At 54.0% G+C, this 26,192-nt stretch overlaps 4 protein-coding genes across 16 annotated transcripts in view; 2 read left to right on the top strand and 2 right to left on the bottom strand.

The window, feature by feature from the left end:
- Positions 1-207: 207 nt before the first annotated feature.
- fktn (fukutin) lies at positions 208-3,583 on the top strand. Of its 5 annotated transcripts, none has more exons than XM_081614020.1 (10): positions 208-468; positions 1,514-1,573; positions 1,641-1,835; positions 1,912-2,058; positions 2,130-2,260; positions 2,338-2,470; positions 2,535-2,664; positions 2,743-2,876; positions 2,950-3,079; positions 3,320-3,583. In XM_081614020.1, the coding sequence occupies exons 1-10, from the start codon at positions 343-345 to the stop codon at positions 3,361-3,363; spliced, it is 1,230 nt and encodes a 409-aa protein (XP_081470146.1). In that variant the 5' UTR covers positions 208-342; the 3' UTR covers positions 3,364-3,583. The 5 variants fall into 5 exon arrangements, with proteins under 5 accessions (XP_081470146.1, XP_081470144.1, XP_081470143.1 ...); XM_081614018.1 differs by having other exon boundaries at positions 212-468; positions 1,644-1,835; positions 2,955-3,079; XM_081614017.1 differs by having other exon boundaries at positions 213-468; positions 2,955-3,079.
- A 398-nt stretch (positions 3,584-3,981) lies between these two features.
- Positions 3,982-5,326, bottom strand: ufc1 (ubiquitin-fold modifier conjugating enzyme 1). Its single transcript, XM_081614021.1, has one exon. It carries the CDS (start codon positions 4,605-4,607, stop codon positions 4,095-4,097), a length of 513 nt encoding a protein of 170 aa, XP_081470147.1. The 5' UTR covers positions 4,608-5,326; the 3' UTR covers positions 3,982-4,094.
- A 139-nt stretch (positions 5,327-5,465) lies between these two features.
- Positions 5,466-14,491, bottom strand: ythdc1 (YTH N6-methyladenosine RNA binding protein C1). Of its 8 annotated transcripts, none has more exons than XM_081614013.1 (16): positions 14,293-14,490; positions 11,857-11,958; positions 11,486-11,751; positions 11,040-11,418; positions 10,885-10,947; positions 10,683-10,777; positions 10,471-10,579; positions 8,526-8,643; positions 8,371-8,455; positions 8,097-8,251; positions 6,886-6,965; positions 6,722-6,758; positions 6,610-6,649; positions 6,466-6,528; positions 6,044-6,232; positions 5,466-5,969 (listed from the first exon to the last, which is right to left on the bottom strand). In XM_081614013.1, exons 1-16 carry the CDS (start codon positions 14,318-14,320, stop codon positions 5,781-5,783), a joined length of 1,998 nt encoding a protein of 665 aa, XP_081470139.1. In that variant the 5' UTR covers positions 14,321-14,490; the 3' UTR covers positions 5,466-5,780. The 8 variants fall into 8 exon arrangements, 4 of the variants coding, with proteins under 4 accessions (XP_081470139.1, XP_081470138.1, XP_081470137.1 ...); XM_081614012.1 differs by lacking the exon at positions 14,293-14,490 and adding an exon at positions 13,886-14,122 and having other exon boundaries at positions 11,040-11,415; XM_081614011.1 differs by lacking the exon at positions 14,293-14,490 and adding an exon at positions 13,886-14,120.
- LOC103460434 (ferric reductase 1-like) overlaps positions 14,430-26,192 on the top strand; it is a 25,701-nt gene continuing 13,938 nt past the window's right edge. The window contains exons 1-8 of one of the 2 annotated variants that reach the window (XM_081614015.1): positions 14,430-14,540; positions 16,893-17,268; positions 17,561-17,691; positions 19,414-19,511; positions 19,598-19,694; positions 22,691-22,885; positions 22,993-23,094; positions 23,179-23,329. In XM_081614015.1, coding sequence (XP_081470141.1) covers positions 17,085-17,268; positions 17,561-17,691; positions 19,414-19,511; positions 19,598-19,694; positions 22,691-22,885; positions 22,993-23,094; positions 23,179-23,329 — 958 coding nt within the window. In that variant the 5' untranslated portion in view covers positions 14,430-14,540; positions 16,893-17,084. Of the gene's footprint in view, positions 14,541-16,715; positions 17,269-17,560; positions 17,692-19,413; positions 19,512-19,597; positions 19,695-22,690; positions 22,886-22,992; positions 23,095-23,178; positions 23,330-26,192 lie in introns of both variants that reach the window. The other variant, XM_081614014.1, reaches the window with a different exon arrangement.

Genomic DNA, 26,192 nt, shown 5'->3' with positions numbered 1-26,192 from the left:
TATTTGTACACGTGACCACATATTTACAGCCGAGTTCCGGTTTACAAATCATGTTCCACAGATAAAAGCACCCAGCAACACACGAAATGAATGAATCTGCTTTTTATTCATAAACCCACCAGCCGTCCTTTTTGGGTTCAGTGACGTGTTGGATCAGAACCAGGGACGGGCTGGGCTCAACTCAAACAGGAAGACGGGACTTTTACTGTGAAGGGGCTGGCAGGAAACGAGCAGCTTCTTCTCTGTTGAACATTAAAGATGGCGGCGGACGGTTTGCGGTGTTTCCTGCCGGAGCCGCGTTAGGATGGCTGGGTTGTGACGTCATGAACGGCTCGGTACCGGATGCCTCGTGTGAACCGGACCTTCGTGTTTGTGCTGCTGCTCGCGAGCAGCTGCGCGTTCCTGCTGTTCCAGCTCTACTACTACCGGAACTACGTCAGCAAGGTGAGGGCGGGACTTCCCGCTCAGGTAAGACGTGTTGCGTTAAGGTTCGGTCCAGGTTCGGTCTGGAGTGGGTCACCTGATGCAGAACAGCTGGTTCCGGTCCAGTCACGGTCCGATGCTGATCCTGGAAGATTCCGGAGTTCCAGCTGACGGGCCAGTGGTTCCGGTTGGTTCTGGTTCCGGTCCAGACCCTCCGCCTCACGCCTCTTCTGTTTCAGGAATTTGGACCAATCAGAACAGTTCTGTGGGTTCCTGCTGGTGATGCACGGTAGAGGTGGAGGCATGGACTCGCTGGCCCACAGGGGGCGCTGTGGCGAACACACCAAGATGATATTTTACAGATGATTGATTAAAGTAGTTGTGTGGAAGGAAAAACTCAAGCTGCTGCCAGTGAAATTACAGGAGAAGGAAAATAATCTGTAGATCCTCAGATTATAATATTTAGTGTTTATCGTATAAAAGCTGATGATCAAACCGACAACCAACAACACAACCAGAATGAAACCATGAGACTCGCTGTCTTTGTTTGTCCTCATGTGAAGACTGTCACAATAAAAGCATGAACAGTGAACAAACCTTTTCTGTCACCAGCGGACAGAAATCATTTCAGATGCAGTCGGTCAGCGAGGGGCTCAGCGCCGCAGCGGCCATGAAGAGTGTAGCGTTGCTAAGCTAGCTGCGGCGTCACGTTTACATGCAGTACCTCACAGACCACCAGGGGGCGCCAGCGGACCAGAGGCAGGTTGAGAACCGACACGGAAATCCGACCCAAAAGAAACCAGCAGAACCAAGAGGACAGGCTGAGTGAGGAGTCCTGGGTGGCCTAGTCAAAGCTCAGATCATTTTAATTGAACCCTTTACAACAACCCAAGTTCTGACCCAGGTACTGAACACGGACCCAAACGGGTTGGCAGCAGGAAGTCCTGGCTCTGGACTGGTTCTGGTTCTGAACCATAGTGGACCTTTGCCAGAGGACTGTGAGGTTCTGGACCCTCAGACGGGTTCTGTTCAGTCAGACCTGGACTGATCATCAACCGGACCCGGACTAATGGTTCTGTGTGTTCTGCAGGAACCGGGCCTCCACCTGCTGGACCCTGCAGGTCATGTGACGTCCAGCCAGGTCCAATGGGTGAGTCAGAACCGGCGCCGACCCGGTCCAGCTCCGCCTGAGCCTGACCCGGTTCCTCTGTCTGCAGCAGAACCTGAAGAAGTTCTTGGCGCTGGCCCAGTTCTTCCGGCTGCCGCTGTTCCTGGCCGACAGCGCCGCGCTTGCTCTGCTTTCCCAGGATGCTTTGCGGCAGCGGGCAATGCACGAGCCGCACTGCAGCTTCCTGTGCGCCGGCCGGCCAATCACGTCCTTCGCTCTGCCGGCCAGCCAATGGCAGCTCAGCGTGAGTTCACCGCCTTCAGGACCCGCCTTCCTGCTGGAGAACGCAGCTTCCTGTTAACGCCGCCGTCTCTGTGCAGCCTGGCTTCCTATTGGCTGCTGAGCAGAAGGGCTTCCAGCTGCTGGAGGTGAGAGGTCGCGACCCCCGACTGGCCAGCCTGGACACCCTGTCAGGAGAAGAGATCCCGCTGCACTTCCTGTTCCGTCTCCACGGTTACATCATCCATGTGGGTCCAGGTGCTGCCGGTTCTGGTTCTGGAAGGTGTTGGGCTGCTGCAGTACCTGTCCTTGTCTGCAGGTGGTGCTGCTGTACGAGCGCAGCGGCGGCTACCTGTGGCACGGCGCCCTGCGCCTCAAGGCCGCCGCCGACCCGACCTTTGCCCCCTTCAGGCTGCTGGACTACGGGCGCCACGCCGGGGCCTACGATAGGTCAGCGCCTGCTGGTGGGGGTGGGGTTACTGTGACGTCACCTGGATGTGACATCACGTTTGTGTCGCCCCCTGCAGGCCGGAGCTGCTGCTGACCGTCGTGGACGGCCTGGACGTTCGCGTCCCGCGCAACATTTCCCGCTTCCTGGCGCAGCGGCAGGAAGCCCGGTTCCTGGAGTGCCGTTACCATGACGCCCGCAGCTTCCTGCAGGTAGGTTTGTCTGAGTTGAGCCAGGTGTGGAGTCATGTGACTCTCTCTCTCTCCCTGTGTGCAGCTCTACCCAGACGACTCGTCCGCGGCGGCGGTGGAGTTCCGGAGGAAAGCGAAGGTTCTGCTGAGGCTAGCGGCGCAGAGCCTGGACCGGCTGGGCGTCCCGTTCTGGATCAGCAGCGGCACCTGTCTAGGTAAGGCCAGTTCCTGCCCCCATCAGAACCACTGGGCCGGCCGACTCACCTTTCCTCTGGTTCTGCCGCCCCCTGCAGGATGGTACCGGCAGTGCGGCGTCATCTCCTACAGCCGGGACGTCGACATCGGGATCTTCATCTCCGACTTCCGGCCCCAAATCACGACGGCGTTCCGCGATGCCGGGATGTCGCTCAAACACCAGTTCGGAAAGGTCCTGGTTCTGTTCTCAGTCGGACCCGGTCGGTTGGGTTTAGACTGAAGAGTGGTCTGCTTTTATTTTGAAGGGCAGGTGGAGGACAGTCTGGAGCTGTCCTTCCTGGGCGAGGACGTCAAACTGGACATTTTCTTCTTCTACAGAGATGGAGACGTCGTGTGGAACGGAGGAACGCAGGCGAAGAGCGGCAGGAAGTTCAAGTAAGAGTCTCCAGGTCCATCTAACAGAACCAGAACCAGCTGGTCCAGAACCAGAACCAGCTGGTCCAGGATCTCAGAACAGAAGGTTCTGTGGTTCTGATCCATTTACTAATCAAGTCAGCAGTAGTTCATATTCTTGGTGGCGCCCCCTGGTGGCGCAGCTCTCTCTGCCGTCCGCCATCTTCTTCTTCTCTGGTCTTGTTTGTCTGAATGTGAATATTATCTCTTCTTCTTCTCCAGGTACGTCTTCCCTTCGTTCTCCCTGTGCTGGGCGGAGCTCCTAGAGGTCAAAGTTCGTGTTCCGTGTGAAACGCTGGACTACGTGATGGCGAACTACGGCGGCACCTGGAGCGTCCCCGTGAAGAGCTGGGACTGGAAGTCGTCGCCTAGCAACGTGATAGAAAATGGGGTGTGGCCTGTGGCGGAGTGGGCGGGGCTTATCCAGGTGTACTGAGCTACATCCTGTCTGTCAAACAGGTTTAATAAAACTGTTGGGGAACCGGCGCCTCCTGCTGCTCATTATTATTATGACAGGTTCCACCAATCAGGGAGCACCTCCAGCTCTGACCTCATCGGATCGCCGCTCACGCCGAGGCGGGTTGGGCCCAGTTCTCAGAACCTTATGGGTTCCTTTTCCGGATCCCAACGAGTTCAGAACTAATCAGAAAGTTCTGGACCTTCAACAGAACAACACAGGTGGGTCTTCCAGAGCAAAGAGGTTCTGGTACCGGCTCGGTTCCCCACCACACTGCTGCTTCTGTGCAAACGAACCAGAACCGTCTGGCTCTGAACCAGACTGAGGAGAAAACCTGCAGGTCCAGAACCAGGCCCAGTTTATAGAGTGGTGCCGGTTCTGGAGGATGCTGCATGACCCGGTGGGTAGTAAGAGAACCAGACAGACACTCGGAACCAGAACTTTATTTTCTGTGCAATCACATTTTCACAGCAGAACCGGAAGTGTTGTTTCTGCTGACAGTTCCAGAACCGGAACCCTGTCCATGTCACCGCTCTGACGTCACTCCGCCACATCACGCGGCTTCTCCTTGTGGACCACGTGACCTTTGCTGATCAGGTCCGGGATTTCCACGGCCAGCCAAGGCGCGAGCCCGAGCGCCATCAGGTGCGCGAGCCCGAAGCGCGGCACGTTGCGCGCCCACAGCGGGGCGAAGTGTTCGGTCAGGCAGATCTTCCCGCCTCGGAACATCTTGGCGGTCTTCCCGTCCAGCTCCGGAACCGCCACTTCCGGCGCTGTTTCCGGGTACGTCACCGGGATGTCGAACTCCACGCGAAACTCGTAGCGCAGTAGCTCGTGTACGAACCAGCAGGTCCCGGTCCAGCGCGTGCCGTCCGGGTTGGACTCCAGCCGGAACCAGTCGTTGTCGGCAGCCTTGTTCTGCTCCACGAACCGGATCAGAGCCTGGTACTCCTCCTTCAGCCGCTGCGGCCACAGCGCGCGCTCCCGCGGGCCCGCGTGCGTCTTCAGGAGCGGGATCTGTGACACGGCTCTGCGCGTGGCCTCGTCCGCCATGGTGCCACGGTTCGGTTCGGTCCCGCTCCGGCGTGTCGGTGTCGGCGCTACTTCACCCTGACGTGGACCTGCGGCTCCAGAGAAACCGGAAGTTGCTGTAACCTTCGGAGCCCTTTCCGGTCCCTTCAAAGCAAAAGACCCGGCTGGTTCTGAATGATGCTGACCGTACCAGAATCTGAGCTGCGAACCGGGCCGCGATGACGTCACTAACAAAGAACCTGCAGCAGGATCTGGGTTCCGAACCGAACAGAACCTGCTGGTTGCAGTTTTAACCTAAAGGAACCACTTAAATCCAGGTTCCGGATCCGAAACGGAACCGGTCGATCCCGGTCATCCAGTTCCAGGAGGGTCGTTCAGAAACGCGACCTCTGACCCAGGCTGGGTTCTACCTTTAAGAACCGCTGGGGTTCTGGACCTCGGACCTGGTCCAGCTTTTCTAAAGTCCAAAAGGTTTAGATGGTTTCACGTTTCTTCTGACCAGCAATAAAAGAACCGGGTCCAAACTGCTGGTTCTGATTTATCTTGAGATTGAGTCACATTGCCCTGACTCCAGCAGGTCTGGTTATTGAACCGGGTCCAAAAGAACTCTGGGTCACCAGGTCGAAGCCCTTTCTGGTCTGAAACTTGCATTTGGACCCGCTTCAAGGTTCTGAGTCCCCACTGAATGTGGGTCGGATGTTCCGATTCTGCCGGGTCTAAAGTTCTGGACCGAACTTCGCTGAGGCGGTTCTGATCCGGATCATCCAGCAGGAAGGAGTCTCAGGCTCCGCCCCCTCTGACTCTCCAATCAGCAAGACGACAACCAATCAGACAGCAGGAAATCAAACAGGAAGTGACAAAACAGGCAGGCTTCATGTGGAACATTAAAAAACTTTTAATATGAAGGATCCAACAGGAAACATCCAACCTTTCACAATAAAACCAGTATTGTTTGTGTCTAGGAAGGCCCCGCCCCTCTGTTGGCCCCCAGCCTACAGACTGACAGAGCATTCTGGGAAATGAAGTCACCATAAAAAAGTTTTTACAGACTTTCAAAGTAAAAGTTTGACCAAAGAAACTTTATTGAAGAAACAGACGTGAACACTGATGATGTCATCCTGCAGCTATTTATACATAATTTGAAAATGAAGGGGAAGTCAGACTGTCAAAATAAGAGCGCTCAGTTCCAAGCGATCACCTGCGGTACCGCCCCCTCTCCTTGTCCCTCTCTCTCTCCCTGTCTCTGTCCCTCGCCCGCTCTCGCTCGCGGTCGCGCCGCGGCCCGCCGCGCTCTCTCTCCCGCTGCCGCTCGCGCTCACGCCGGCTGCTCACCACCGCTTGCGTGCGCCGCAGGAAGTCGTCCACTCGCATGTCGTAGTCGTGCTGCAGGACAGGAAACAGGAAGTCAGACCCAGAAGGTTCTGACCCGGATCACTTAGAACCGGACCAGAACTCACCGGGCTGGACGCGAAGGCGCGGTGCTGCGGCAGGCGCTGCTTGTCTCTGAAGCGAGGGGGCGGAGCCTCGTGCGGCGGCAGGGAGGGGTGGTGGTGGTGGAAGGCCTGGTGGGGGGGCGGCGGGGGGTGGCTGTGGTGGTAGTAGGGGGGGTGGTGGGGGGGCTGCTGCTCCACGCCGGGGTACGCCGCCTGTCCACACAAACAGGAAGGGTCAGTTGGTCGGGGGCGGGGCTTAGAACCGGTTCCCAAGGGAGCGGGCTCATGGGAACCAGCAACCAATCAGAACGCTCTAGTTTAACTCCTCTCTGATTGGTCGAATCTAAACCAGTAAAACGGCCCTGGCCCCGCCTCCAGGTGCACCTGCCAGGTGAGGTGGCTCAGCAAGCTAGCATGCCTGATCCAATCAGAACCAAGAACCATACCAGAGTCTGCCAGGGAGCCGGGGGCCCCACGCTGTGGTGGTAGTCCCTCATGTAGTCGTAGGACTGAAACAGGTGAACACAGGTAGACGTCATACAGGTGAGCGCGCCGACATCACGCAGCAGAGGCCACGCCCCCAGACTCACCCCGTTCAGGAAGACGTCTCGCCTCACGCCGGAGAATCTCCTGCAGGAAGAAACATCACATCTTACTTTCTACCTGAAACTGAGGCCCCGCCCACTGCCAGGTGAGTCTCACCTGTCCACCGGCTGGCTCCGTAGGTCCGGGATGAATCCTGATGATGAGTAACAGTTAATGACAGGTAAACGTTACTCCGCTAAGCTAACAGGTGAAGAGGCAGAGCTGTTTAGTTAGCAGGCTAAACTAGCATGCTAGCAGGCATGTGAACAGGTGATCTGCACCTGGCCGCTGGTTGAAGTCGGGCGGGCCGTCGGCTCGCGGTCGCTTCCTGCCGTGAAGGTCGTACTCTTCAGGTCGACGCCTACATGAACAAGTCCACAATTAAGACACACACACACGGACAAAATCACACACACACACTCAGCCTCACACACATGGAGGCAGGTACAGTATTCCCTGAGCGTCGTCTGCAGGCGCCTGAGCAGGGAGGCGGGGTCAGAGCAGCCAGGTGCTGCTGCTGTCGTCATGGTGATGAACCCTGGTACATTACCTGCTGCCGTTCTGATCCTGTCACCATGGCGACAGTTACCCGGTCCACAGACCCGCGCTCAGGTTAGCGTCCTCCCAGCGACGGTCCTGCGGGTCGGGTCGGTTCTGGTTCTGACCCTGGCTCTAGTCACACTCTCACTCACACAGGAAGGAAACAGAAGAAGCCTCTGGAGGGCGACATACCGCTGCTGGAGCCGTTAGGGAAAACTAACAAACAGTTCCTCATCACGTCCATTACAGACCCTCTTATTTTGAAAGGGTGATGGTGATGATGATGGTGCAGTCCTGTTAATCAACACCGAAAGCCCCGCCCCTTTGAGCCCAAGCCCCGCCCCCTCCATACCAACAGTCCTGAACACAGGCAACCAATCAGGGCGTTCCGGCGTCCGTCGGCTCCTCCCCCCGGCGCCAGATCAGTCCATCAGCCCCCCTCCCCCCGACAGTCTGCCCCAGCAGGGGGGGGTAGGAGGGGACAACACTGTCCTTGAGGTGGGGGGGGCCCTGCTGTCAGTCCAAAAGTCCTTCGTTTCTGTGATTTACCTCACAGAAAGCCAGGAAGCCCCGCCCCCGCACACCTGCTCAAAGCCAGAAACAGTTCCACCCCCCTCCCCCCATCAGTCCATCGTCCTTTTATTCTGAAAGGTCAGCCACAGTCCGACTACCCGCCAAACAACTTCCTGCAAAGACAAAATTTCATCATGAGAGAAATTCCATCCTGCGCCGCTCTGCCGCCATCATCAGCCGGCGGCGCTCCAATCACACATCAACTCCTCAATCTGGTGACCTCATCACGCCGCCGGGGAACTACTTCCTGCCTGACTCAAAGCTTCAACCAAAACGGCGCAACAACAGAGCGGCGCCGTGTCCGTGGTCCGGCAGCAGGTGGCGCCGTGTTGCGGTGGCAGAACAGGAAGCGGGGGGAGGAGCTCGGTGATTGGCTAACCTTCCCGGCTCGCGCTGCGGCGGGCGGCCGCGCGGACGCAGCTCTGACGGCGTCTGGCCCTTCTGACGCACGCGTCGCGCCACGTGGTGCACGTCCACGCTCTCGTCCAATGGGAACAGGGCGCACAGCTGGGCGCCCACCTTCGGCTGGATCTCCTGCAACAGAGCGCAGGGTTGGAGAGGAACCGGGACCGGAGTCTGGACCTGGACGGGACCTGGACCGGAGCCAGGACCCGACCTGGACGGGACCGGAGTCTGGACCTGGACGGGCTCACCTGGCCGTCCCGTCCGATCTTCACGGGCTTGTTGTCGTTCCAGGGGTTAAACAGGTGAGCCGTCTTGATGAAGGGCAGCTCCCTCCTGCAACACAGGGCTGTCAGAACCGGGTCCGACCAGAACCGGGTCGGTCCGGGTTCCGGAAGCAGCTGACCTGCAGAGCCAGTCGATCTTGAAGACTCCGCCCAGCATCTTGGCGTTCATCCCGGCCGGAAGAACCCAGTGGATCGGAGAACCGTCATGGTGGGACTCCGACGACAGGCGAGCGAAACCTGCAGGAAACAGGAAGTCAGAGCGATGAGGAGGAAACAGGAAGTCATAGCCAGGGAAACAGGAAGTCAGAGCGATGAGGAGGAAACAGGAAGTCAGAGCGATGAGGAGGAAACAGGAAGTCAGAGCGATGAGGAGGAAACAGGAAGTCAGAGCGATGAGGAGGAAACAGGAAGTCAGAGCGATGAGGAGGAAACAGGAAGTCAGAGCTGTGGAAACAGGAAGTCAGAGCCATGAGGAGGAAACAGGAAGTCAGAGCGATGAGGAGGAAACAGGAAGTCATAGCCAGGGAAACAGGAAGTCAGAGCCAGGGAAACAGGAAGTCAGAGCGATGAGGAGGAAACAGGAAGTCAGAGCGATGAGGAGGAAACAGGAAGTCAGAGCCATGAGGAGGAAACAGGAAGTCAGAGCCATGAGGAGGAAACAGGAAGTCAGAGCCATGAGGAGGAAACAGGAAGTCAGAGCCATGAGGAGGAAACAGGAAGTCAGAGCGATGAGGAGGAAACAGGAAGTCAGAGCCAGGGAAACAGGAAGTCAGAGCTGTGGAAACAGGAAGTCATAGAGATGAGGAGGAAACAGGAAGTCAGAGCCAGGGAAACAGGAAGTCGGAGCCAGGGAAACAGGAAGTCGGAGCCAGGGAAACAGGAAGTAAGAGTCAGGGAAACAGGAAGTCAGAGTCAGGGAAACAGGAAGTCAGAGTCAGGGAAACAGGAAGTCAGAGTCAGGGAAACAGGAAGTAAGAGTCAGGGAAACAGGAAGTAAGAGTCAGGGAAACAGGAAGTCAGAGTCAGGGAAACAGGAAGTCAGAGTCAGGGAAACAGGAAGTCAGAGCGATGAGGAGGAAACAGGAAGTCAGAGCGATGAGGAGGAAACAGGAAGTCAGAGCTGTGGAAACAGGAAGTCAGAGCCATGAGGAGGAAACAGGAAGTCAGAGCGATGAGGAGGAAACAGGAAGTCATAGCCAGGGAAACAGGAAGTCAGAGCCAGGGAAACAGGAAGTCAGAGCGATGAGGAGGAAACAGGAAGTCAGAGCGATGAGGAGGAAACAGGAAGTCAGAGCGATGAGGAGGAAACAGGAAGTCAGAGCCATGAGGAGGAAACAGGAAGTCAGAGCCATGAGGAGGAAACAGGAAGTCAGAGCCATGAGGAGGAAACAGGAAGTCAGAGCGATGAGGAGGAAACAGGAAGTCAGAGCCAGGGAAACAGGAAGTCAGAGCTGTGGAAACAGGAAGTCATAGAGATGAGGAGGAAACAGGAAGTCAGAGCCAGGGAAACAGGAAGTCGGAGCCAGGGAAACAGGAAGTCGGAGCCAGGGAAACAGGAAGTAAGAGTCAGGGAAACAGGAAGTCAGAGTCAGGGAAACAGGAAGTCAGAGTCAGGGAAACAGGAAGTCAGAGTCAGGGAAACAGGAAGTAAGAGTCAGGGAAACAGGAAGTCAGAGTCAGGGAAACAGGAAGTCAGAGTCAGGGAAACAGGAAGTCAGAGTCAGGGAAACAGGAAGTCAGAGTCAGGGAAACAGGAAGTCAGAGTCAGGGAAACAGGAAGTCAGAGCGATGAGGAAACAGGAAGTCAGAGCGATGAGGAAACAGGAAGTCAGAGCGATGAGGAGGAAACAGGAAGTCAGAGCCAGGGAAACAGGAAGTCAGAGCGATGAGGAGGAAACAGGAAGTCAGAGCCGTGGAAACAGGAAGACAGAGCCGTGGAAACAGGAAGTCAGAGCCGTGGAAACAGGAAGTCAGACAGATGAGGAGGAAACAGGAAGTCAGAGCCATGAGGAGGAAACAGGAAGTCAGAGCCATGAGGAGGAAACAGGAAGCAGATGAAGGCACCTTGGAACTTGCCGCTCTCCCTGACGGAGAAGACGAGGATGACGCTTCGCGCCGACTGGAAGGCGGCGTTCAGTTTCTTCTCGTTGACCGGCAGTGTGGACCAGACGCCCTGAAGGCAGGACACGGTCGCCATGGAGACAGAGCACAGTAACCAACATTAGTGCACGGCGGTGGCGGCGGCGGCGCCGGCAGCAGAGGGGCTGTGGACCGACCTTGGCCTTGGCCAGGGAGACGTTCTCGTGGTTGTTGCTCTTGATGAGGAAGAAGCGGGCTTCCCGCAGGATGTAGCGCAGCTTGCTGGTGGGATCTGCAACAAGAGGCACGTTCAGGCAGCGGGCCGAGTCGGTACCGCCGGGTCAGGACCGCCGGGTCGGTACCGCCGGGTCGGTTCCGCCGGGCCTGGAAGGTTCTTACTCTCCATTCCTTTCCGAACGGCTCGAACCGACGACGACAGCTTCTCTCGCTTCTTCTCCGACCCTTTCAGAATAAAAGCCGAGCACTGATTTCAGAATAAAAGCACAGCGCCGATTTCAGCTGCTCAGGTGAACGGCGGTCGTTGCCATGGTTACCTGAGGCTTCGGAGGCGGAGCCTGAGCGTCCCGACTCTCCGTCGGAGAAGCTGACGGAGGAGGCGGAGCGAGAGTCGCCGGCCTCGCTGCGCGTGTCGTAGTCGTTCCCGTCGCCATGACGCTCATCATATTCATCCTCCTCCTCATCGTCATCCTCCTTCTCTCCCTCCTCCTCCTCCTCCTCTTCCTCCTCCATGCCCTCCTCCCCCTCCTCCTCCTGATTGTCCTCATCCTCTTCCTCCTCCTCATCGTCGCCGTGCGAGCCGGCGGGGGAGGAGCTTCCTGACGCCGGCTCTGAGCTGTACTCCGCCTCCTCCTCTGATTGGTTGTCCTCGCCGTGAGGGGAGGGGCTCACTCGCCTGTCGTCGTGACGCAGCTTCTGAAAACAAACAGGAAGTGAGCGGAGACATGAGCGGCAGGCGGCGCGCTCAGGTGAGGGTCGTTACCCGACTCAGAGCCTCCACGCCGCGCTGCGACTCCCGGCGCCGACTGTCCTCCGTGACGCGACTCCGTGGGCCTTCTCGGGCCACGCGCCGACCCTTTCGCTCATCGTAGTACTCGTGATGGTAGGCGGCGGCGTGGCGGCGCGGGCTGGACGGCTTCTTGGAGCTCAGCGCCCGCTTCCCAGAGGACCTGGAGGGGGCGTGGCCTGACGAGGGGCGGAGCCTCTTCACGTCTTGGCTGTCCGATCGCTCGCTCTTCCTCTTCACTCCTGAGAGAGAGAGAGACCTGAAGCTGTGACATCATCGCTTACAGTGGCATCATGTGAGGTCAGACAGAACCGATCCAGAACCAGAACAGAGTCCAGGTTCCGTACCTTTCTTGTCGCCGACGTCGCGCTCCGTCTCCGGATTGTAGAGCTCGTCATCCTGATCCGGCGCTTCGGTCAGAAGATCCTCCAGAACGTTCAGCTCCCCGTCTGAAGCAGAACCGAGACAATGAGGACGTCCAAGAGACGGTGGGAGAGGGGGACAGAGAGACGGGGGACAGAGAGAGAGGGGGACAGAGAGAGAGGGACAGAGACAGAGGGACAGACATGTAACTTTAGTCACATGTAATAGAAACTGGATGATGAATACGGGGCTATTTTTGGCTGCAGCAGCTAACATGTGCCCCCCCCACGCTGCAGCAGCTAACATGTGACCCCCCACGCTGCAGCAACTAACATGTGACCCCCCACGCTGCAGCGGCTAACATGTGCCCCCCCCCCACGCTGCGGCAGCTAACATGTGACCCCCCACGCTGCAGCAACTAACATGTGACCCCCCACGCTGCAGCGGCTAACATGTGCCCCCCCCACGCTGCGGCAGCTAACATGTGACCCCCCACGCTGCAGCAACTAACATGTGACCCCCCACGCTGCAGCGGCTAACATGTGCCCCCCCCACGCTGCAGCGGCTAACATGTGACCCCCCACGCTGCAGCAGCTAACATGTGCCCCGCCCACGCTGCGGCAGCTAACATGTGCCCCCCCCACGCTGCGGCAGCTAACATGTGCCCCCCCACGCTGCGGCAGCTAACATGTGACCCCCCGCGCTGCGGCAGCTAACATGTGACCCCCCACGCTGCAGCAGCTAACATGTGCCCGCCCACGCTGCAGCGGCTAACATGTGACCCCCCCCACGCTGCAGCAGCTAACATGTGACCCCCCCACGCTGCAGCGGTTAACATGTGACCCCCCCCACGCTGCGGCGGCTAACATGTGCCCCCCCACGCTGCAGCGGCTAACATGTGACCCCCCCACGCTTCAGCGGCTAACATGTGCCCCCCCCACGCTACAGCGGCTAACATGTGCCCCCCCCCCCACGCTGCAGCAGTTAACATGTGACCCCCCCACGCTGCGGCAGCTAACATGTGCCCCCCCATGCTGCAGCAGCTAACATGTGCCCCCCCACGCTGCAGCGGCTAACATGTGCCCCCCATGCTGCAGCAGCTAACATGTGCCCCCCCACGCTGCAGCGGCTAACATGTGCCCCCCATGCTGCAGCAGCTAACATGTGCCCCCCCTGCTCCACAACACAGACATGAGCTGCAGAATCCCAGCCGACAGAAAAACATGTGATGAATTAAAACCTTATGATCGTAACTTTACAGTAAAGATGCATCATGTCTGCTCTGCTGGGGGTCAGGGGTCACCAAGCTCCAGAGTTATTCTGCTGTTAATGTCACTTTGATTTTCATCTCATGTTGGAGCATTTCATCTCATCGGGAGTAAAGGAAACCATGTTGTTGTGATTATTCTTCAGATCGTATTTCAGTAACCATAACAACCACTGAGCGAAGATGAACCATGGAGACGTTCATGTACCTCCATCACCATGGATCCATCTCTCAGTGTGTCCAACACCTGGTTTATTTATGATCCTTTCACATTAAAAGCCTCATCAGGACCCGATGCCGCGTCAGCAGAACTTATCCCACCTGTGGACGTTTAGTAAACTTTATTTAAATACCTGGTTTTCATCAAGCTGCTGCATTACTTCATGTTTACTGTATCGTTGTGATGTCAGAGTTAATGAATCACGTCATCAGTGACACATTGCAGCTGCATTTAATAAAGTGTATTAATGCGGTCATTTGTCTGTAATTCCAATAAAAACCTGTTTCTCTTGTCTGATAGTTTTATTCTTACAAACTTCAATGTTTTTAACACATTTTAACAGGTAGGACATTCTGATGACGGAAGGGACCTCATTGTGGCTTCGTCCTGTACATAAACTGTTCCGATGCTAAGCTAACCCTGACCAATAAGCAGATAATGTTATAAAGTGTATCAACATTAACAACCCGCTGCAGCTTTCTGTTTGTAAACATGACGGTAGCAGTTTTGGACGGGTAGCACGGACCGATAGACTTGGCTGTCCATCCGGTAGGAAAATCTGACGAGGTAGCGCCTATAGTCAGAGCATCGGTTCCGCTGGACCCACTTTGGGTCATCTCCGGCTCGAATCTGGACCCGACTCAAAACGCCCAATAGACGCGTGGAACGGACCGCTGTTCTCATCAGGACGAACTGAGATAGAAACGGATCATTTCCACAGATGAACTGAAGGAACAAAGACGCCGCCGTGGTGCTAATGCTAACAGCGCCCATTAGCTGCTAGCTCCTTTAGCTCCGCTGCTGCGCAGTGGTTCTCTGCGCACCGACAGGTCTACATATCACGTAGACATATTGTTAATTTCGCGGGTGTTTGGTCAATATTGATAAATAAATACGTCACCGTGATGCTAATGCTAACAGCTAATGGCCTACCTTTTTCCTCGCGCCGGTCGGCCGCCATGACGCGCTCAGTGACGTTCTCCTGTCTCAAGAGCAGAAAACTGAGATGGACTGACTGGTTTTACTGGAAATAACCCAAAACCCCTGAAAACCACCAGGAAGACCAGTAAAACCATCTGGAGGAGCCAAATGGCCAAACTGCGTCTGCGGCTGGCGCTGCTGCTTCTTGTTGTGGAGATCATGGCATAAACAGCGACGTGGCGCATTACCGCCACCTGCAGGTGAGGAGGATCAGGACAAGCAAGGCTTACACACAAAACCTTATTCTCTTTATCAGCCCAGTTAATTAAACATCTTTACATATCAGTTCTTTCATATTCAGTATCTGTTATAACTGGCTCGTTGTTTAGCATCCAGCTGTTAGCTTTCGTTCTCACAGCTCTTCTGATCTTTAATTTAATTTAATTTAACCCTTTAATTAATATGTCACATCTCCACCAGTTGTGCTGATAGATGAGTGAAGTGTCCTGATGTACAATGTGATGTAACCTAAACCCCAATGGAAATAAGAAATGATACAAAAACCCAGTGACGGACTGGTGACCTGTCCAGGTGACCCAGCCTCTCGCCCGCTGACCTCCTGACCCCAATGTCTGCATGGCGTTCTGGGGTCCTTTAGCTCCCGCCACTAGAATGTAGCTGGCCTTAATATATCCTGTTTTATTTTGGTCATTATAGTCACATTTAGTGTTGATATGTGTGCGACAGGCGTGTCTATTTATAGTAATACGGAACCAATCGCGTCCCGTATCGGTCAATACGGTACGCGACATTTCACCGCCGTATTTTCCCGGCTTTATGCCGAAAACCGCGCTCCCTGTCGCGGGAACGCGCATCGCTCTAAAAGCTGGCATGTTGATGAGAAAACGGACTGAAATGTGACCAGAGGAAACTTTTTAATGAAACATTAGCATGTTTCTTAAACATGTAGCCCTAAAACAGCAGGTTTCATTTGGCAGATGAATGGAAATAAATAGGATTTAAACGTGTGGCGAGGACTAGCTGAAACATTTAGATTTGCTCAGGGATGATGCAGTACGCGTAAAGCCCGTTTTTTATTTAATAGGATTCTGTGTTAATTAATTAAATGTATTTTTGTAGACCTCAGGTTGCTGTCAAAGTGAATTTGTCATTTGTGGTGTTTGAAGTTGTTGGCTAATAACATTCCCCAAGTGGCAGTGTTGAGCTTTAATTCAAATCTTTTAAATTTCTCCGCCTTCTCGCCACTCAGTCCCGTTAAACTGGCCTTCACACCAGTATTCAGCCTGGACCGGCATCCAGCTGTTGAGTTAGCATTGCTAAGCTAACTCCTGACAGTTTAATGAATGGGCCTCAGCCCTGCTGTCATTAGTCTGGATGCTAGGAGGGCTGAGCTAAGGTAGCTACATTATTAACATGTATTTATATGGAGAAGATCTTTAGGGTTGGTGAAATCACTCTTTGAGGCTTTTTTAGGGTTTCAGTCCCGACCTGAGCGACTCGGCGGTTGATTTAAACTTGGAGCCGTGTGAAAATCTGCTCCCTGTCGGGAGCCTGAGAGACGGTCCGATCAGAGAGACGGTCCGATCAGAGAGACGGTCCGATCAGAGAGACGGTCCGATCAGAGAGACGGTCCGATCATTTCTGATCGATTTCAGTAAAACATCATGTCAGTGTCGTAACTTTCAGCTTCGTCGGCAGCTAAACAAATGATAAAATAAATAAACCAGGTCTTCTTTCACCAGTTTGTTGTTTTTCACAAGAGAATCGGACTTTCAGCTTTCGTCAATTAAGCACGACAACAAGTCAGCCACCAAACAGGCTCCAGCACATTGTGTGATTTTTCATGATCGTGATCTGCTGATCATTATGATCATGATGATGATCATAATCATGATCATGTCATGACAGCACTGATCATAACTTGCTGATCATGTTTTCCTTTGTGGAGGAAATTTGCTACAACTTGAAGGTAAAGTTTCCAAGTTCTGGAGGGGAAACATCCAGGCAGCTGAAATATTTGGTTCCTCCCTCATAACTTTGGCAAATGAGGAGGAAAAGTTACCAAAATCTCAGTGATTGTTTGTGTGATAATATGATTGAGCCACCAAAAGGTAACAAGAATAGTTTTATCCAGCAATCTGTCATATTTCACATTAAAGGGGATTTTCCAGGAGGTTTTCCAGGAAGTAGACCCACCCATCTTCTTAGGAAGGTTGTCTTTTGGTTGTCAGGCAGCTCCACCTTTATGATGACATCACAACATGGTGGAACCTGTTTGGTGACGGACTTTTACTTGTCAGTTTGGAAACAAACTGATTCAAAACTGTTTTTAGCTGCTGATGAAGCCGACATGATGTTTTACTGAGAAATGGGTCAGGAATGATCGGACCGCCTCTCTGGGAGGCGGGAGACAGGGAACAGATTTCCACACGGCTCCCAGATGAAACGTTTCCAGGAAGCTGAGAGCCTCGTGCTGCTGAAGCCAGGTCAAAGGTCAGACGGGTCTGGCAGACGTCCAGCTGTCAGGTCAGAGCCGTCGCTGCTTTTCCTGCTTCAAGTTGAACTTTAGTTGTTTCTGCCTGTGAGCACAGAGTCGCCTCCAGCTTCCTGCAGGAACAGGAAGTTCCCTCTGCTGCTAATCACCGCGCGCCGCTGCTCAGGAAACCAGAGAACTGCAGCGTCTGCCGGTTTCCCTCCCATCGTGTCACCTGCCGGCGCTAAGCCCCGCCCTCGGCAGGTGTACCTCCGTCTGCTCTCCTGCTGCACCTCATTGGAGGCGCATCATGAAGCGGATCACGTTGCTGCTGGTTCTGATCGGGTCCGCTCCGGCCGCTCGCTGCTACCCCTCAGGTCTGGTGTCGGAGAGCTGTGCGGACATGAAGCCCAGCCACACCGGCGGCGCCCAGACCGCCGCCGCGCCGTTCACCGTCAGCGCGGAGTGGAGCACGTCTGGAGGACAGGTCAAAGGTCAGTCACCGACCCTTCATAGGTAGAAAACCCTGGACTGGTCCTCAGGAACCAGACCAGTTTACACTGGGAACCAGTTTCTCTCTCCCTCACTGTGACTCAGCAGTTTTTTCACAATGATTGTTGTTTCTCTGATCCTCGGAGACAGGAAGTGGTCCGTCACTGATCTTCCTCCTCCCTCTGGGTTCTGGGGGTTCTGCTCCACAGAACCAGAACCTCCCATCGTGGAACAGCAGGATCTTTACTGGACTGGAGGTTCTGGTCCCAGTCTGACAGCCTTCCTGTTCTCCAGTCTCTCTCCAGGGTTCTGGTCCGTTTACCGGGTTCCTGCTGGAGGCCAGACAGCCGGGGGGCCAGACCGCCGTGGGCTCGTTTCTACTGGGTTCTGCTCCGGCCCGGCTCCTCGCTTGCTTCGGGAAATCTGTAAGTGCTCCGCCCACCTGCACTGAAACTCATGACTGAACCTGGAACCGGGCGAACCCAACCCTGATGGTACCAGAACCAGGGTCCAGAACCAGGGTCCAGAACCAGGGTCCAGAACCAGGGTCCAGACAGACCTGCTCTGACATAATCAGGGTGCGGTTCTGGTTCTGTGGGTTTGTTCTCAGAACAGAGAACAGAACAGAAGGAACCTGCAACCCGATACCAGATTGTTTCTGTTCACTGTGACACAAAGAGGCAGAAACTCCTGATGGGTTCTAGGAAACGTTTACTGCTGCCTGTTCTGGGGACTGAGGCAACAGGTTGGGGCGGGTCCAACAGCCTGGAGGGTCCAGCAGCCTGGAGGGTCCAGCAGCCTGGAGGGTCCAGCAGCCTGGAGGGTCCAGCAGCCTGGAGGGTCCAGCAGCCTGGTGGGTCCAGCAGCCTGGAGGGTCCAGCAGCCTGGTGGGTCCAGCAGCCTGGAGGGTCCAGCAGCCTGGTGGGTCCAACAGCCTGGAGGGTCCAGCAGCCTGGAGGGTCCAGCAGCCTGGAGGGTCCAGCAGCCTGGAGGGTCCAACAGCCTGGAGGGTCCAGCAGCCTGGTGGGTCCAACAACCTGGAGGGTCCAGCAGCCTGGTGGGTCCAGCAGCCTGGAGGGTCCAGCAGCCTGGTGGGTCCAACAACCTGGAGGGTCCAGCAGCCTGGTGGGTCCAGCAGCCTGGAGGGTCCAGCAGCCTGGGGGGACTACTACTGACCACATCACTAGGGGTCACCAAGGGTCACTAGGGGTCACCAAGGATCACCAAGGATCACTAGGGGTCACCACGGCTGACTAGCGGTCACCAAGGGTCACTAGGGGACACCAAGGGTCACTAGGGGACACCAAGGATCACTAGGGGACACCAAGGATCACTAGGGGACACCAAGGATCACTAGGGGACACCAAGGATGACTAGGGGTCACCAAGGATCACTAGGGGTCACCAAGGGTCACTAGGGGACACCAAGGATCACTAGGGGACACCAAGGATGACTAGGGGTCACCAAGGATCACTAGGGGTCACCAAGGGTCACTAGGGGACACCAAGGATCACTAGGGGACACCAAGGATGACTAGGGGTCACCAAGGGTCACTAGGGGTCACCAAGGATCACTAGGGGACACCAAGGATGACTAGGGGTCACCAAGGATCACTAGGGGACACCAAGGATCACTAGGGGACACCAAGGATGACTAGGGGTCACCAAGGATCACTAGGGGTCACCAAGGGTCACTAGGGGACACCAAGGATCACTAGGGGACACCAAGGATGACTAGGGGTCACCAAGGGTCACTAGGGGTCACCAAGGATCACTAGGGGACACCAAGGATCACTAGGGGACACCAAGGATGACTAGGGGTCACCAAGGATCACTAGGGGTCACCAAGGATCACTAGGGGTCACCAAGGATGACTAGGGGTCACCAAGGATCACTAGGGGTCACCAAGGATCACTAGGGGACACCAAGGATGACTAGGGGTCACCAAGGATCACTAGGGGTCACCAAGGATCACTAGGGGTCACATGATGTTCAGAAATGTCTAATGTGCTCCCGTGTGTGTCTCTGTGTCTCTCTGTCTCTGTCTGTGTCTCTCTGTCTCTGTCTCTGTGTCTCTCTGTCTCTGTCTCTCTGTCTCTGTCTGTGTCTCTCTGTCTCTCTGTCTCTCTGTCTGTCTCTTGTCCTCAGGCCTCTGCCGTCTCTCACTCCTCTGCCTCTTCTAAGACCAGCGTCCAGGTGACGTGGAAGCCGGACTCAAACCCGACCGTTGGATCGGTCCAGTTCCAGTGAGAATCAGTCGGGTCCCTCAAGGTTCTGCTGCGGTTCTGCTGCTCAGTCTGGACCTCAGCTGCTTCTCTTCTCGTTCCTGCAGAGCCTCCTTTGTTCAGAGCTACAGAACTTTCTGGGTCGGAGTGAAAAGTCCGGTTCTGAGTCTGAATCGGAGCACGACCCCAGTTACCGGGCCCACAGTGAGTAACCGCCGAACCACAGAACCTTCCCAGTCACACAGGTGGAACCGGGCCGTTTGGGTCTGAGAGGCACCAGAACACTTAGTTTGACCCGTAAAACTAAAACCAGATCAGCTCAAGAAACATCTGAACCTCAGCAGGATCAGAACCAGGATCAGAACCAGGATCAGAACCAGGATCAGAACCAGGATCAGTTCCAGGATCAGAACCAGGATCAGAACCAGGATCAGAACCAGGATCAGAACCAGGGTCAGAACCAGGATCAGAACCAGGATCAGAACCAGGGTCAGAACCAGGATCAGAACCAGGATCAGAACCAGGGTCAGAACCAGGATCAGAACCAGGGTCAGAACCAGGATCAGAACCAGGATCAGAACCAGGATCAGAACCAGGATCAGAACCAGGATCAGAACCAGGATCAGAACCAGGATCAGAACCAGGATCAGAACCAGGATCAGAACCAGGATCAGAACCAGGATCAGAACCAGGATCAGAACCAGGATCAGAACCAGGATCAGAACCAGGATCAGAACCAGGATCAGAACCAGGATCAGAACCAGGGTCAGAACCAGGATCAGAACCAGGATCAGAACCAGGATCAGTACCAGGGTCAGAACCAGGGTCAGAACCAGGATCAGAACCAGGATCAGAACCAGGGTCAGAACCAGGATCAGAACCAGGATCAGTACCAGGGTCAGAACCAGGGTCAGAACCAGGATCAGAACCAGGATCAGTTCCAGGGTCAGAACCAGGATCAGAACCAGGATCAGAACCAGGATCAGAACCACGATCAGAACCAGGGTCAGAACCAGGATCAGAACCACGATCAGAACCAGGATCAGAACCAGGGTCAGAACCAGGATCAGAACCAGGATCAGAACCAGGGTCAGAACCAGGATCAGAACCAGGGTCAGAACCAGGATCAGAACCAGGATCAGAACCAGGATCAGAACCAGGATCAGAACCAGGATCAGAACCAGGATCAGAACCAGGATCAGAACCAGGATCAGAACCAGGATCAGAACCAGGATCAGTACCAGGGTCAGAACAAGGATCAGTACCAGGGTCAGTACCAGAATCAGAACCAGGATCAGAACCAGGATCAGAACCAGGGTCAGAACCAGGATCAGAACCAGGATCAGAACCAGGATCAGAACCAGGATCAGTTCCAGGGTCAGAACCAGGATCAGAACCAGGATCAGAACCAGGATCAGTACCAGGGTCAGTACCAGAATCAGAACCAGGATCAGAACCAGGATCAGAACCAGGATCAGAACCAGGGTCAGAACCAGTTCCAGCCTTGGGGTCAGAACCAGTTCCAGCCTTTGGGTCAGAACCAGTTCCAGCCTTTGGGTCAGAACCAGTTCCAGCCTTTGGATCAGAACCAGTTCCAGCCTTTGGGTCAGAACCAGTTCCAGCCTTTGGGTCAGAACCAGTTCTACCCTTTGGGTCAGAACCAGTTCCAGCCTTTGGGTCAGAACCAGTTCCACCCTTTGGGTCAGAACCAGTTCCTTCCTTTGGGTCAGAACTAGTTTCTTCCTTTGGGTCAGAACCAGCTCCAGCCTTTGGATCAGAACCAGTTCCAGCCTTTGGGTCAGAACCAGTTCCAGCCTTTGGGTCAGAACCAGTTCTACCCTTTGGGTCAGAACCAGTTCCAGCCTTTGGGTCAGAACCAGTTCCTTCCTTTGGGTCAGAACTAGTTTCTTCCTTTGGGTCAGAACCAGTTTCTTCCTTTGGGTCAGAACCAGTTCTACCCTTTGGGTCAGAACCAGTTCTACCCTTTGGGTCAGACCCAGTTCCTTCCTTTGGGTCAGAACCGGTTCCTTCCTTTGGGTCAGAACCAGTTCCAGCCTTGGGGTCAGAACCAGTTCCTTCCTTTGGGTCAGAACCAGTTCCAGCCTTGGGGTCAGAACCAGTTCCTTCCTTTGGGTCAGAACCGGTTCCTTCCTTTGGGTCTGAACCAGTTCCAGCCTTTGGGTCAGAACCAGTTCCAGCCTTTGGGTCAGAACCAGTTCCTTCCTTTGGGTCAGAACCAGTTCCAGCCTTTGGGTCAGAACCAGTTCCAGCCTTTGGGTCAGAACCAGTTCCAGCCTTTGGGTCAGAACCAGTTCCTTCCTTTGGGTCAGAACTAGTTTCTTCCTTTGGGTCAGAACCAGTTTCTTCCTTTGGGTCAGAACCAGTTCCAGCCTTTGGGTCAGAACCAGTTCCAGCCTTGGGGTCAGAACCAGTTCCAGCCTTTGGGTCAGAACCAGTTCCAGCCTTGGGGTCAGAACCAGTTCCAGCCTTTGGGTCAGAACCAGTTCCAGCCTTGGGTCAGAACCAGTTCCAGCCTTTGGGTCAGAACCAGTTCCAGCCTTTGGGTCAGAACCAGTTCCAGCCTTTGGGTCAGAACCAGTTCCAGCCTTTGGGTCAGAACCAGTTCCAGCCTTGGGGTCAGAACCAGTTCCAGCCTTTGGGTCAGAACCAGTTCCAGCCTTGGGGTCAGAACCAGTTCCAGCCTTTGGGTCAGAACCAGTTCCAGCCTTTGGGTCAGAACCAGTTCCAGCCTTGGGGTCAGAACCAGTTCCAGCCTTTGGGTCAGAACCAGTTCCAGCCTTGGGGTCAGAACCAGTTCCAGCCTTGGGGTCAGAACCAGTTCCAGCCTTGGGGTCAGAACCAGTTCCAGCCTTGGGGTCAGAACCAGTTCTAGCCTGTGGGTCAGAACCAGTTCTAGCCTGTGGGTCAGAACCAGTTCCAGCCTTGGGGTCAGAACCAGTTCCAGCCTTGGGGTCAGAACCAGTTCCAGCCTTGGGGTCAGAACCAGTTCTAGCCTGTGGGTCAGAACCAGTTCTAGCCTGTGGGTCAGAACCAGTTCTAGCCTTTGGGTCAGAACCAGTTCCTTCCTTTGGGTCAGAACCAGTTCCAGCCTTTGGGTCAGAACCAGTTCCAGCCTTTGGGTCAGAACCAGTTCCCTCCACTGCCCAGGAGTCTCTCTGATTGGTCCTGTCTCCCTCCAGTCCATCTCCAATGTCGGCTGCGGTTCCACCAAGCTGTGCTTCAGCCAGCCCACAAACTGTGATCCCTCCTCCAGCTCCAACTGCTTCTTCATGTCAGCCAGACTTCTGACTCCGCCCGAATCCGGGGTCCAGTACGAGCTGTCCGGACCGGCTCAGGGATACGTAGCTTTTGGGTGGTCAGATGATCAGAATATGGTGAGGAAACCAAACCAGATGTTGGTTATGAAGTCCAAATGTTTCCTGGACCTTTCCAGTGCTGCAGTGTCAGAAGGTTGAGCTTCTGCTCCGTCTCCCATCCTCAGGGTCAAGATGACATCTACCTCTGTGGCCTGAACAGCACCGGAGCTGTTGATGTGCAGCGGGCCTTCTCTGTTGGGCGAACAGCTCCAACGGTTCAACCTAAGGTACTTCACCCCACCAGGACGTCCTGGTCGAGGAGCGTTCAGAGGTTGGTTCCTCAGAGGATGACCAGTGAATGTCTCTGGCAGGGAGCCCTCTCAGATATACAGACCTCCAACCAGAACGGGGTCCTGGGCTGCACATTCATCTCCAAGAACGCCATCTTCACTTCCAGCAACTTCAGCTTCACCTCCGACCAACTCTTCTACCTGCTGCTGGTCTATGGATCCAGCTCCAACGGTAGGAAGACCCTCTCCACAGAATCGCCTATACTGAGCAAACTATAAACACTCCATGTTCAATACTGTTGCCATGTGGAGTTAACAACTGTAAATGAGCATTTGCTGACATCTTATTGTACCAAAGTAATATCTCTCTTGATCTGTGTATAATTTTCAATCCAACCTGCTGTCAGTGAGTTGTTTTTTTACCCAGTGCAGGGTGGGGAAAGTCCACGGGGTAATCAGACCATAATTGGCAACATTTGGACAACCCTTGGACTGGAGACAATAAAAGGCCCCATAATGTTACATTTTGTCACAGGTCATAAAGCCTCATGTGTCTCATGAAATGTGGAGCCGTTGGCGTGTTGAATGCAGGGACGTCCACTAGAGCGGCAGCTGCACGGCTCAGTGTCCGTTATCGGACCATCGGCCGTTAAAGAGTTGGTTTCCAACAGACTAGCTCTACTGCAGATCGACCTCATCCTCGTCTGACCGCTCCAGCACCAGATGGACTTCTGGCTCGTCCATCTGAGGACTGGGACAGACCAGCGACACACAGCTGATGAAACTATTGGCCTGAACAACAGACGCTTCACACCTCAGACTGCCCGTAACCGCCTACGAGAAAAAATTCAACGTCACGTTTATTATGACATCTATAAAGAAAGACTACGTAACTATCACTCCACACTAAAACATGCCAGAGAGGCTTTCTTTGCAGATGTCATAAACAAAAACACTAACAACGCTCGAGCTTTATTTGCCACTGTTGACAGGCTCACAAACCCTCCTATGACGTTACCACCTGAACTCCAATCTAATGCCTGCAACAAGTTTTCAGCTTCTTCTCAGAGAAAATTCAAAAGATCAGAGGATTAATCTGCACATCCACTCCAAAGCCAGAACCAAAGCTGGGCCCAAACAAAACAGATGCAGAAAAAATGACCCAATTTCAACTACTACATTATAAAACCCTAGAAAACATGATAAGTCAGTGAAGCTCCGGTTCCGACCCTCACATTTCTTTAAGAAAGTCCTGCCTGTCGTTAATGATCTGGTCCAGATAGTAACTCATCGCTCTCTTCAGGTGTTTCCCCTGTGAAAACAGCCGTTATCAAACCACTGATAAAATCACTACTGCCGAACTACAGGCTGACCTCTGACCTCTGACCTCCCATTCATCAGCAAAGTTATTAAAAAAGCTTCAACAGTTAAACAACTTCCCAACGATAACCGGCCGATTTGACTCCTTCCAGTCTGGTTTCCATAGTTACCACAGCACGTAGACTGGCCTAGTCAAAGTGTTCAATGATATCCACATAAATACGGACTGTGGGAGAACCACAGTGCTGGTTCTGGTTCTGTTGGACCTCAGTGTTGATCAGGACATTTTTTCTGAACCGACTGGAGAGTCGGGTCGGACTCTCCGGTCCAGAACTCAGCTGGTTTGAATCCTACATAAAGAACAGGGATTTCTTTGTTTCAATCGGAAACTTCTCATCAGAGGTCAAAGGTCACATGTGGGGTACCCCAAGGTTCAATCCTAGGACCCTCTTATTCAATATTTATCTGCTCCCACTGGCTCAGGTTATAAGATCAGCTACCATAACTATGATGATACGCAGCTCTACATTATGATGTCACCAGGTGACCTTTGACCCCATCCAATTGTAGCCGCCTTCATCTAACTCATCTGTTGTGTGTAATGGGCAAAAGGAACCAGCAGACGAGTGTTGCAGCAGGTTTATTCTGTTTAAAACAAGAATAGGTCTTTGGCTGTAACCTCCCCACACGCAGCTCAACCAACCAGAACAAAATAACCACGTCGGCCCGGTGAACTCGATTAATGCGACTAACGTGGGAATTAAATACCCACTGCAGTGCTGCACTCAACATAAAACAGTTTTGAAATGTTGAATATTTTAATACACAGACAGAAGGCAGCTCTGTAGACTTACAGAGCCCCGCGCTGGGGAGCACTCAGGATATGACGCGAAAACAGGAAACAGGAAACTAAAAGCTTCTCCACCAAAATAAAATACAATTCAGAAACCAAGAAAAACAAAAGATGAGGAAGGATTTGGGGAGAAATATAAACATTTTACACACTTGCTACATTCACCCCTCGTATATTTCACCAAAATCCAAGTTGATGAAAACAGATGAAAATTCAGCAGAGGGTTGCCATGGCGAAGTACAGCACTCAGCTCGAGAGCCACCTACAAACAGGGTTGCCATGGCGAAGTACAGCACTCAGCTCGAGAGCCACCTACAAACAGGGTTAGAAGGAACATACGTGTGATCAGGCCTCTGGCCTTCTCAGATCCATATCATCATACAGTTCTGTGCCAACTTTAAACCCATAAACACAATGCGCGGTGTGTTTTTCAGGAAAACGATATTCCATCACAGGTCCCGTTTACACGACAACAAGAGTTTTGTTGCGTTTGCAGTGTACATTTACATGAAACCACCTGACAATGTTGTCTCTGACAGCGGCACAGTGTGAGAACGGGTTCCAGACTGCGATGTTTCTGAAACGTACCGGTGTCCGTCGTCTTGGAAACAGAATAAACGGATCTTTTCTTCCAGCTAGTATGACACTTTCATAACGGCTCTCTACAATCCACAGAAGAAGAAACTACAGAATGCCAGACACCAGAGTAATATTTGTGCTTCTGACTCTTATAACTGCATGTCTCCAACACGGAGCTCATTTTATGCCTCTGTGCTTAAATCCTCGAACACGGCTCTCATTCAGCGCCACTCCGTTAAGTAGAAACATGACGAGGCGGCGCTGCTGGACGCGACCCGGGAGAACAAGCCAGTGGTGGGGTCACCTTGTAAACCATGTAGTCGATGAAGAATGGAGGGAGAAC

This window comes from Poecilia reticulata, chromosome 12 (assembly GCF_904066995.2).
Source record: "Poecilia reticulata chromosome 12, P_reticulata-male-v2, whole genome shotgun sequence".
NCBI lineage: Eukaryota > Metazoa > Chordata > Actinopteri > Cyprinodontiformes > Poeciliidae > Poecilia > Poecilia reticulata.
Note: the sequence above shows the minus strand (reverse complement) of the source record. Positions and strands in the feature narration are given on the sequence as shown.